This window comes from Triticum urartu, unplaced genomic scaffold, assembly GCF_003073215.2.
Source record: "Triticum urartu cultivar G1812 unplaced genomic scaffold, Tu2.1 TuUngrouped_contig_197, whole genome shotgun sequence".
NCBI lineage: Eukaryota > Viridiplantae > Streptophyta > Magnoliopsida > Poales > Poaceae > Triticum > Triticum urartu.
This window is the reverse complement of record NW_024112432.1, coordinates 34,384-46,580: the sequence shown is the minus strand read 5'-3', so window position 1 is coordinate 46,580 and position 12,197 is coordinate 34,384. Positions and strand designations below refer to the sequence as shown.

Sequence of the window (12,197 nt, the reverse complement as noted above, 5' to 3'; positions counted from 1 at the left end):
TCCAGAGTGGAGCCCGGCCCTCAATCGAGATACGTTTGGCATCCAACGGGAGGCCAAGGTAGGTGAACGGGAGTTTGCCTAGTTTGCAATTGAGCTGGTCCGCGATACGTCTACTGTCGGACGGCTCGAGCCCCATGGGCATCACTTCGCATTTGTGGAAGTTGATCTTGAGCCCCGACATAAGTTCAAAGCTAATCAACAGGGCTTTGATCGTGGCCACGCTGTGAAGGTCCGGTTGGAACAACAGAAGCGTGTCGTCGGCGTATTGCAGGTGCGATATCCCCCCTGGGATGAGGTGTCCCAACACCCCTTTGATATGGCCTGCCTCCGTTGCTTTCCGTAGCAAGGTTGCAAGTGCATCTGCCACAAAGTTGAACAAGAGAGGTGCCATGGGATCACCCTGGCGTAGGCCACGCTTGTTCCGGAAGAAGTGCCCTACTTCTTCGTTCACCGAGACCGCAATTTGGCCCCCCGAGACCAACTGCATGACTCGGTGCACCCACACCGGCGAGAAGCCTTGGCTCGTCAGGATTTGTCTGAGGAAATCCCAGTTGACGCGGTCGTAAGCTTTTTCGAAGTCTAATTTTAGTAAAATCGCTGGCTCGCGCGTGCGCCTAAGTTCATGGAGGGTCTCTTGCAATGCTAATGGTCCCTCCAAAATGTTCCTACCGCGAATGAAGGCAGATTGGGAACGACTGATTGTGCGGTTTGCGATCGGAGTAAGCCTAGTGGCACATCCCTTGGCGCATATTTTGAAAGGCACATTAATGAGCGCTATTGGTCTGTACTGGCGGATATTATCCGCACCAGACACTTTCGGGATTAGCGAGAGCACGCCGTAGTTTAACCTAGCAATGTCCACAAAACCGCGCATGAAGCCATTGCACACTGCGAAGATGGGATCGCGCAACAATGGCCAGAAGTGTTTGAACAACGCCACCGGCCACCCATCGGGCCCCGGGGTCGTGTCTGTTTTCATGCTTTGGAGAGCATCGTCAATCTCCATGGGGAGGAACGCGAGCCCCAGCTCTTCGTTCTCCGACTCTAAGACCTTTTGAGCTGGGAGCCAAGCGTCCTCACTCAGCCTAGCGCGCTGAGGCTCGTCAGTCCCCATCAGGCTAATGTAAAAGTCGTAGATGTGATTGCTAATCTCCGATTGCTGGAGGAGGAGCCCCTGCTCCGTCTGCAGTCTAAGGATTAGGCATTTCCTGCGTCGGCCATTCGCGTACGCGTGGAAGTAACCAGTGTTCGCATCGCCCTTGAGCGTCCACTTAAGGCCTCCTCTACGCCTCCAATATTCCTCCTCAAATCGAAGCAACGCCTCGACTTGCCCTTCCAAGGCATATCGGTGCGCCCATTCGTGCTCCGAGAAAGGACGCAAGTCTGCTTGAATGTCGAGAATTGCAATCTCGTCGAGAAGTCTCACCCTCAAAACTTTCTCGTCTCGCCCCTGGTTCGCGCCCCATCCCTTGAGGCTTGCACGCAGGCGTCCCCCGACCACTGTCCAAAACTCCATAGGGCCGCGCTGCTGGCCCGTGGCTTGAACACACCTCAACCATCTTTCCCGAAAGATGTTGTCAAAGTCAGGGACCTCAAACCACGCTGTTTCGAAGAAGAAACGTGGGCTGCGACGTAACCTATCTTCCCCTGAAGATAAGATGAGTGAAACATGGTCCGAGCCGATCCTTGTTTCAGCAAGGAGCGAGCATAATGGGAACACCACTCCCCATTCCGGAGACATGAAAGCGCGATCCAAGACGGATCGCACCGGGGCTAGTTGCTTGTTGGTCCAAGTGTACCTTGCCCCCGTCCTTGCCACTTCCCTAAGTGACATTGATGCAATTGCGCTATTGAACATGGTCACCCTTGACCAGTTGATGTTGTCGTTGTTTTTGTCCGTGCTCGATCGGATGAGATTAAAATCTCCACCCACTAGAAGGGGGACTCGGGATGCGGCGACTGCCAGCACCTTGGCTTCGAGTTCTCCCCGAAACTCTGACGAATGTGAGTGATCTGCTGGTCCATAGACTTGCAGGATCACGAGCTCGCGTAGCGAAGCTCTCACGCGAATATTGGCTGCAATAAAAAAGGTGCCTACCTCCCAGGACAACACCTCATAGATGGCACTGCAAAAGCCTAGCAGCATGCCACCCGAATGCCCAACGGCCGGGCTGTGCTTCCAAATGAAACGCTCCAGAGGGTCTGTGGCTACGATATCTTGGTGACGAAAATCGGCTTTAATGGTTTCCTGGAGCCCTACTATATCTATCCCTTCTTTCCCGATGTAGTCTCTAAGTTGGGTGCGCCGCCCCGAGTGGCCGAAGCCACCGATGTTCCAAATGAGCATCCGCATTTATATGACGCGGTTTCGCAGGCGCACACCCCTAGAGGTGATCGCCTTGGCCACGCGCCTCACCTTGCCGCAGCGAGGCGAGGGAGGAGCAGCAACCCCTGTTGCTATCTCCCCTTCGGGTCGGAGTCTTAGCAACGTCGAGGGCTCATCCTCGACAGCCAGACGCTCCGCGTGTTGAGCAGCCGCCGCTGCAAGAGCCGCCTGAGCCAGCTCTTTAGCGCGCACCAACGAGATTAACTCGCTAACCCCGCCCTCCCCCATCGGTTCAACCCCACTTTCCACCAACACCTCGCCTAGGTGCTCGTCCGAGAAGGAATCCAAAATCGAAAAGCGGGGCAATGGATTACCTGAGGTTTCCAGATTCTTCTGTGCTTGGAGGAGTTGGGCGCGTTGGAGCGAAGGCATGTGCCCTTTGGCGCCCTTGGCCCGTGCACTAACCCGAACAGGGGCCACCTGCCCATCCACGACGACCTTGGAACGCTTGGCCTTCGGGACAGACACCGTCTTGGCCTCCTCCAGCGCGATCGGAGCGGAGGTGGGAACAGCCAGCGCCATCACCGCCTGCCGGGGAGTCGCCGGCGCGCCCTGGAGCTCCGCCGTACGTCCGGCCTCCGCGCTAACCTTGCGCGCGGCCAACTTCTTGAGCTGTTTCACCGCACCAAGCTTGTTGGAGCTGCGGCCACCTTGAGATGGAGAGCGCGAGGCGAGCGGCAGCGTCTCCATGGACACCGCGATAGGAGTGCGCGCCTCCCCCAGCGGCTCCTCCATCTGGCCCGCACCAGGCTCCGCCACCGACCGCACCGGGGGGGACGTGACCGAGCCCAGGTTTGAGCCATACTGGTTGGGGATAGAGAGGTCCAACTCCATGGACCCCCCTGCCAGCGGCAGCTCCGTCGAAGGAAACGGTGCCCGGTTCGTCGCCCCGCCCTGTAGAAGGAATCATCTTCCATGCTTGCATCCGCCTCCTTGTCGCCGCCCAGGTTGCCGTCACGCCCTGCCCCATCCATGCCTTTGTCATTTGGAGAAGGAGGATTTGGAGAGGGCAAGGCGGGCGCCGCGATTTGCTTCGGGGGAAGCTCGGGCTCGATGGTGATGTTGAAACCCTCGCCATTGAACCAGATCTGGACCACTCCGCTCAGTTTGTGGGGATTGCGGCAAGCGAAACGCATACGGACCGGCCCCGAACGAATGAGAGACTCCTCATCTATCAGCAGGGGACGTCCGAGCATGGTGGTGGCCGCCATGAGCAGGTCGGAGCGCCGTTGCTTGGGTGGGATTCCTCCCAATTTGACCCACACCTCTGGCATCGCCATTCCCTTGGGGGCGTCGAGGACCGCGTCGCGGATGTCCACCATGAGGTTGTTGAGGGAGAGGAACAACTTGCCGCTCCTTGTTGCCATCCGGAGCATCACCGGATCAAGGAAGACCACCGAGAACGCCCCGCCCTCCATAGGTGAGATCTACCAGTCCCATTCGCCCTCGAAGAGGAGTGGCAGCTCCGCTTGCTGAATCGCTTGGGTGAGCGCTCCGGAAGGCATGGAGAGCACAGCCGCGTTGGCCCCCAGCTGGATCCGGTAGATGAACTTGATATGGAGTAGCTTCTGTGCAACACGTTCCCGCACAAAGTGATAGTCAACTTCAATGTGTTTTGTCCGAGCATGAACCGCGGAGTCCTACCTACCGCACGAGTCAACACACGCATCGCATGTTCGTCCACACTTGCAAATTATACAGATATACAGATATGGATCGGAGAAGAGGCCTCGTTTCCCTTCCTTCCTTCCTTCCTTCCCTCCTTCCACTTGCATTTTGCTCCTCCTTCTTCCTTCCTTCCTTCCTTCTTTGGATTCCTTCCACTTCCGTATTGTTGAGCGCTCGTATTTCCCCGCTGCAAGTCCTCCCCTCCAGCTGCAGGTTAGTGCTCTCCGTTGACTCTACTACTTATCCTCGCCGATCTGTTGTGTGTGTATGGCAGTCGTGCTGTAATTGCTTTGTGCAAAGCTCGATTGTAGATCTGCGTTGTGCAAAGCTAGATTGGATTACCGTCGGAGAACCAAGAAAGAGCCGACAAGTTAGATTGCTCATAAAATCTGTGCTCACGTTTATTATATCTGTATGTGTAAACATGCCCCTGCGTCTTCTGCGTTTACATCCAGGTGAACCAATAGCATGGCTGATGGGCCAAGCCGTGTGCCACTCCATTCACTGGAGATTATGACAGATAATTTCTCTCAAGGCCGGGTGCTTGGCAGCGGTTCTTACGGAAAAGTTTACCTGGTGTGATTAACCATTGACAATTTCAGAAATGGTAAAATAAATTCATCATTCGTTTGCATTGTTTATTTCATCTATTGTGGTGGGATTTAGGCGCATGCATCATCAAGGGCACCATTTTCTCATATTCGTTTTCTAGCAATCTTGTTGAGCAACAACATGCATATAACTTTCCAGAAATCTTTGCATATTCCAGGAAGAATACCTGAGTATAATATTTTCTTCTTTATAGATGCCACATATATCCCTATAAACAGAAAACTGAACCATATATATTTTTCCAATAGGGGGCGCGGGAAGATGGGCAAAAAATTGCTGTAAAGATTCTTCATGACATGCCAGGGCATGACGATGTGCAATTTGATAAGGAATTTTACAATCTTGTAAATTTGCAACACCAGAACATCGTGGAGTTAGTTGGTTATTGCCATGAAACCCGCCAAGAATACTTGCCGTACAACAAACCTAAGGTTCTTGCTAATGTGACTAAGAGAGCGCTTTGCTTTGAGTATATGGAAAATGGAAGCCTTAGCGACTGTCTTTCTGGTAAATGTATAATGATGCTTCACTTGTATACTTAGAATGTCAACCTTTCATTTTCTGTATATATGTTTCAAGAATTCTAATATTTTCTTTACTTATTTTAGACGAATTTAAGGGACATGGTTGGCGCAATCGCTACGCTATAATTAAGGGTATTTCCAATGGTTTGAAGTACCTTCACGAGGAACTGAAGACTCCCATTTTTCATTTGGATCTAAAACCGGCAAACATATTGCTGGATAAGAAGATGATCCCGAAAATTGCTGATTTCGGATTATCCAGATTCTTCATGGAAGATAAATCCTATAGCACTGATAGTCCTATAGGAACACGGTAAGCTTATTCTACATGTGAAATGTTTAATTTCTCTCAGTACAGAATTCCTATTTTCGTCAGTCAGTAACAGTACGCGTTGTGTCGTGCTTGCAGTGGGTACTTACCACCGGAGTTTATAGATCATGGCATAATCTCAAATAAACTGGATATATTCAGCCTGGGAGTTGTAGTTATAAAGATAATTGCAGGTTCCAAAGGCCACTGCAGAAGTGCTGAAATGACCTCTGAGCAATTCACTGAGATTGTAAGGATCGTATTTATTGATATCGGATGTACATTGTCATTCTGCTATTCTGTTTTCTTTTACCGACCATTCTTTGTGCTATCATTATCCAGGTACATGGGAATTGGATGACTAGGCTACAATCAGAGGCATCAGGTGATTTGTTGGAGTCGTATTCTGAACAAGTAAATAGATGCATCGTCATTGCTTTGAGCTGTGTGGAGGATGATCGACAGAAAAGGCCAACCATAGGGGACATCGTTAATATGCTAACTGATACAGAGACACCAGAAAACTATCATGGGGCATTAATTGACCAGGTATGATTGTAGTCGTTTTTCTTGTTTTCCCATCCTACAAAAACAAGTGCCAAGCTTGAACATATATATATTGCTGATGCTTCCGACCTGAAAATAGTATTCCAATGGATATTAATATTCTTAAGTTTGACGGGTTGGATGGTGCACCCTGATACTGTAGATGAGCACTTTCATGGTAAAGGACACTGGCTTGAAAGATGTTCATCCCCTAAGCGCTGTCTGTGCAACAACGGGTGAGACGAAGACATCTGAGGTTTGTTGTTGATCTTGATGGATTTGAACGTGATCAAGTAGACGCCAGGATATTCTCTGATTTTTTTTCCCCGTATATTTCACCTTCTGTTTTGGGCCTGGGACGGCACATGTTTTGATCAACCATGCTTACTTCAGGTCATACTTCGTGATGGTGACCGTATATTAAGGTCAATGGATGTGCACCCTACAGAGCCTTGGTGAGTTCAAACTTCTAGCCGTATTGTTTGTTACCTAAAAAGGCTTCCGCCCCGCTTTATATATAAATCAAAGATCACCAACGTCCCGATACAGACGCACGCCACCACAACAACGCACACACCCAAGGCATGATACACAGGCGCTGAGCGCAGCAACACCACCCCTAACTACGAAGAGATGAAGCCGCATACGACGATCCGAGGACTCCAAGGCGGCGCCTTCAGCAAGGACACGACACCGGAGCGCTGCCACCGCCCGATCCAAGGATCAGAGTTTCCCCTAGAGCCCACGATGGGCGATGAGAGCCGCGACGACGCCTTCAAGAAGGGAACGAGTTTCGCCGCGGCCGGTCTGTCCGCAGAAAGAACAGGTTTTCACCCCGGCCACCCCTCACCACCACCGAACGCCGCACCCCGGCTGCCAAGCCGCCCGCACGGCCATGGCCACCCGGCAGCACCAAGCCGTAGCCTCTGCCCAAAAGCACCGCGCTACCACCAGCGGGGCCGCCGCCCCGGCATCCAAGACCTAGGCACCACCTGAACCGAGACCCGGCGCTACCCCAACCGAAGAGACGAGCGGAAAGGCCCCGCCTTTCACACCCCTGGACGACCCCCAGCGCAGAGGCCCAATAGGCTGGCCAAAACTAGCCTCCATCGCCCATCCTGCAGCCCCGAGTGCGAGACGAGCTTTGTCCTACTGCCGGGCGCGAGACGAGCTCCATCCTGCTGTCGGGCCCGAGACGAGCTCCATCCTGCTGCCGGGCCCGAGACGAGCTCCATCCTGCTGCCGGGCACGAGACGAGCGAAGGACCGCAGCTGGGAGAGGGCCAGCCCTTGGACCGAAGTAACGCCCGGACGACGAGGACATGGAGCAACGGTCGAAGCGGTCCGGACGAAAATGAACCGACGCCGGAGATAGCCGGCCATCGCCGCAGGCAGATCCGCCAAACCACCGTGTAGCTGCCGCGCCCCCGGGACGCCATCACCATGTGCCGGACCTCCATGCGCCACCGCCCACGGCCGGAGCAACGGCTACAACAGACTGCGGCCCCACCCGCGCCGTCCACCCGGATCCCCCCGCCAGATCCAAGTCGGACGCACCGCCACCCGCCCTGCAGCCGCGCAATAGCCACCCCAGCCACCCATGAAGGCTGGAGGGAGACCTCCAGGAGCGGGAGGAGAAGCCACCGGCGGCCACCGGCGGCCACCGGCGGCCACCGAGCCATCCGCCGCCACCACCGCCCGAATCAAGCCTGGACCGGACCAGATCGGGCCGCCGCGGCCGCGACTGGCACCGCCACCACGCAGCCCACCGCGTCGGGCCACACGTCCGCGACACCGCGCCGACACGCCCTGCGCCCATGCATCGCCACCATTCAAAGCTTCACGGCCCGAGCCGGCCGTCTCCGAAGGGGGGCGAGAAACCCTCCCGCCGCCGCCGCCCGCGTCGCCTCCCGAGCGAGGTGACCGGGGGCTTCCTCCGGGCTCCTCTCCAGCTCGCCACCCTCGCCCTGCCTCCTCCCGCCGCCGCCCGTGAGCGCCTCCGTCCTCGGCCGCGGTGAGCTGGCGGCGGCGGGCCTGCCTTTCCCCGCGCGCAGCACCACCCTGCTCGCACGGTTGGTGGAGGTGCCATGGGCCCGGTGGCTCTCTACGCGGTGGTGCGGCCGTTGGCGGTGGGGCAGCGTGGTGGCACTGTGGCTGGCGGCGCCCGCCCAGACCAGATCTGGGCCCATTTGGGCCCCATCTGGGTTGGGGCGGGCCGGTGACTTGGCGTTCGGCGGCGACATTCCCTGGTGGTGGCATGGTGGCGGCGATCTCGGGCGATGAGGACTCCGTTGGTCAGCGTGCTGCAGCGTGGTGACAGGACTGTCCGGGTCCAGTGGGCCCGGCCAGGCCGTCGTGGCCCGGCAAGTCCTCGTCGCCGCGTCCGGTCGGCTCCGCTGCGGCGGTGGAGGCAGTCCCCTCCCTCCGGTCGAGTTGTGTTCGCTCCCGTGGCCGGTATCTCCTATCCATCTCCAGGTCTCGTGTTGACAGCTCCAGTGACGCGGCGAGGGTTGTCCGGTAATCGTGATGGCACAAGCAGGTGGGTGGCTGCGAGGGTGGTACATTTCGAAATGCCTGGGGTGGTGGTGCTGGTTGTCGGTCGGGAGAAACCCCTGTCGGCCTGTCCGGCACCGATGCGATGACGCCTGCGGGAGCCATGGGACCTTCCTGAGGGGCATCGGGTATACCCCTTCCCCACTATCCCTCGTGTACCAGGGAAACCCTAGAACTTGTTCGGGCAACAGCGGCGGCATCGTGGCATTCCTTCTTGAAGGTGTTGCTTGGGGTGCGGCGCTTCGAGATGCTGGGAGTGTGGTGGTACTTCTTCGGAGGGTGCAACGGTTGCCGGTCTTCCTCTCTTCATTGATCTACCGGTATCGGCATTTATTTCTCTTTCTTCTTCTTCTTGTTTTCCTTTGGGATATCTGTGCTGCAGCCCCAGCAAGCTGGATGTATTGAATGTTTGCTTTATAATATAAAGCGGGGGAAACCCTTTATTTCAGAGAGAGAGAGAGAGAGTATGGTAGCGTCTGCAAAATAAAACTGTCTCACAACGGGGGAGTGCTTCACATAGGTGCTTAAGTAGCGTTTGGATTTTTGGTCCGTGAAGTGAGGACAGCAGTTTTCTCTCCTAAGCAGCCGCTAGCACCGAAAGCCAATCTTTGCTTCCATCCTCCCATCCTAAGCACATGTGCAAGCCGAAGCCTAAATAAAACCGGGTTTTCTTTCTGAGGCACCGGCATAAGCACCTGCGGTGTACAAAGCCGGGGGGGGTCCGCATTGGCTGACCAAGTCATCGCAATCCAAGTTTCATCAGAATTTTCAAGAAGCTTGGCAGCATAAATACAGTTACTCTTTCCTCCACATCTCTCTTGGCTCATACAGGAAAATGTAGGATTCCTCTTATCAAGGCTAACAAACAGGGCATGGTTTTCCAATTTCTCCATCTTCACCAACTTCTTTGGCTTGAATGCAAAGTCATGGCAGAAGACATTGAAGGAGCTACTATATGGGCCATTAGACTCGACAGAGCTTACCTAGAGGTCAACCATGAGAAGCATGTCACCATAGGCCACCAACCATGGTTTAATAGGCAGGGATTCCCACATCATTTGCTACTTCTTGCATCGTGAACTGATGTATTAAGTGTACTGCGTGGAACCTCAGCAGACCATCTACGACAAAGATATCACCTTTGAAGAGTACAATCTGATTGATGCTGGAATCATCAAGAGCAAGAGGGCTCTGACCAGTAGTTTGTTCCAACCTGCCACTCAAACATGGAATACGTTGAGAAAAGGAGGAGGCGAGAGTTGGGTGAAATTAATGGAGCCGTGAGTACCCAAGTTTGTTGCTGTCTGGGAGTTTGGGGGCTTCGCTTTGGTACCGGTGTACAAATCAACAAGGAGGGAATTGTTGGCAATAAGCCATGCCCGTGCCCGTGCGGTGGTGACCGGCGTCGACGCGACAGTTCTGGTCCATGGTGGGCACAGGTGTGTCCCAGCGTGAGTCCGTGCTCACGTTGGTTGCGTGAAGGAGCTACATGCACGAAGACCATTGCGATCTGTTGGAGCCGGCCGCGTGCGTGTAGATCATAGAGTCAGTACGTGGTTAGTTGGTGTGTAGCCGAGTCAAGTGCATGCGCTTAGTGGTTGTTAACTAGCGTGGTGCGTCTGTGTATGCATGTTTGCCTAGTCTTTTGCGTGAGTGGCATAGGAGCCGGGCAGGCTGTTGCCCTGGTAGCGTGTGTCCGCGTGTGCTACTTAAGCGGATGTAGCCGGTATGAGCCATGTTGAGGAGCTAGGAGAGATGTAGTCTCTGGTAGTCTTTCGTGTGGTGTCGAGTTCGTGCTCGGGAAAAGGCTGTTCGGGCAGCAGGCATATGTGCGCCGGAAACCACCGTGTCCACCGTGTTCTTCATCCTTCTTCTTCCACCTCAGCTCGAGTGACAGGAGAGGTAGCTAGAAGCTTTGGTTCCAACAGGAATGCTCCTCGTAGAAGATAAGATACCCACATGAGCAGCCAAATAGTTTTCAAAATAAGACTTGTCAATGTTGCACCCACTGTTTTCTTACTCGTTTGAACTAGACCGAGAGTGCGGCTTGGCACGCTGCCTGGATCAACGAGGTCACCCAACATCTAAAACTACATTATAACACAGTGTTTAGTACATTCAAACATCCCAGGGAAATTAGAGTAACCGCCCAGGATAAATGAGTTCAGTATAGATCACAAACAATAAAGATATACCAAAAGCAAGGTATAGCCAATGCACAGGATAATTGATCTGCAAGTTTACAACAAAGCACAAAAGATTCAATTTGTAGCAAAGCAAGGCACAATGGATGCCCAGGACAACCAGCCCGCATCAAGTCAGTACGAAGCATAAAGATCTAAGACACCAAAAGTACGACAAAGTAACACAGGGGGATAAGGAACCTATATCACTCGATTTCCTAAACTAAAATCTTACAAAATATTTGTATCCGCTAACAACATAGCATAACCACATCATGAACAAATCTTCACTTTGTAAACAACTGGCCTGAGTCGTGGTGCTCCCATGGGTCCGCCTAGCGAACAATCCACCATGGAGAAAGAGGCAGGGATGCAGGAAGAGAAGTAGGAGCATTTGGTACACCTGGAGGTGGCGCAGAGACTACTTGGGACTGGCGTCTTCTCCATGCTGACGCCGATGGTGCTTCTTCAACACATGCTCCTCTTCATAGCCACAGTGCTGTGTCATGCAAGGCGCGGTGAGTTATCCAATTCCAATGAGAATCTAGTTTAACCCTGAATGCAGATATATGAAGGACCATTTTCCATTAGCAGTGAAGGAACCCAGCAATGGTCAACATCGAGAAGTCACCCAGGAGCTTTGCTGGCTAGCACCATCGATGGTAGCCATCATCCAGGCTAGTCACCCAGGGGTTCTATCCTCAGCTCTACCTGGATTAAGTTGATGCCTCGTGCCTCCTTGGCATCACTCTTTTCTAATGGCCTGGGTATCCAACAGCAACAATGAACAAAGAGGTGACATTTAAACAACTGGAAAAAAAATCAAGATGACCTACAAATGATGTATGTGCAAGAAGCTGAACACAATGATGAGAAATGCATATTAATACTAGGAAATTCTTATGATATCTGTCTGACGAACCAAGATTGTCTCTTTGGCCCAATTGACAAAGAAGAACATTGTTTTCTTTTGGTAAGTGAACCAATTCCAGCTAGTCATGGTTGGATCGGCTGCTATTCTGTTGAAGCCAACTAGAAGTTGTGCGTTTTCAGTTTTAGTAATAGTTCAAAGGGAGTCAATTGATTTACTTCATAATAAGAATTTCTCCAATCTGGAATGATGTTGCAAAGGCATCAAGAAAGGGGAAACTGTAACAAAATGTTACTTGCGCTGACTGCCCGCAAAAAAGTGAGAAATAATTAGAGTACAAAGCTTTTCTTTTTTGGAAAAGGAGGTTAAGACACTGGCCTCTGCATCAATCGATGTATACATCCATCTTTGTTAATTATTCAACAAAGATCTGACCAGAACATACATCAAGCCACCCGAAGCCACTACTCACACCTACAAACTTAATAATGTGAAGTGCTCTCACTCCCCATATCTAAAACCGGTGTCGTCGCCGATCCATCCAA

At 53.0% G+C, this 12,197-nt stretch overlaps 1 protein-coding gene across 1 annotated transcript; it reads left to right on the top strand.

Annotated features, from left to right (window-relative positions):
• The first annotated feature begins 4,940 nt into the window (after nucleotides 1-4,940).
• On the top strand, nucleotides 4,941-6,505 carry LOC125526817 (putative cysteine-rich receptor-like protein kinase 39). The gene is made up of 6 exons (XM_048691437.1): nucleotides 4,941-5,173; nucleotides 5,275-5,503; nucleotides 5,663-5,750; nucleotides 5,966-6,049; nucleotides 6,210-6,302; nucleotides 6,440-6,505. The coding sequence occupies exons 1-6, from the start codon at nucleotides 4,963-4,965 to the stop codon at nucleotides 6,503-6,505; spliced, it is 771 nt and encodes a 256-aa protein (XP_048547394.1). The 5' UTR covers nucleotides 4,941-4,962.
• The last annotated feature ends 5,692 nt before the right edge of the window (nucleotides 6,506-12,197 follow it).

Bases quoted from the DNA above. Each gene is read 5' to 3' on its own strand.
- LOC125526817 (XM_048691437.1), top strand. From the start codon at position 4,963: ATGCCAGGGCATGACGATGTGCAATTTGATAAGGAATTTTACAATCTT. The intron at 5,174-5,274 runs GTAAATGTATAA...TACTTATTTTAG, and splicing joins CCTTAGCGACTGTCTTTCTG to ACGAATTTAAGGGACATGGT. The intron at 6,303-6,439 runs GTTTGTTGTTGA...TGCTTACTTCAG, and splicing joins GTGAGACGAAGACATCTGAG to GTCATACTTCGTGATGGTGA.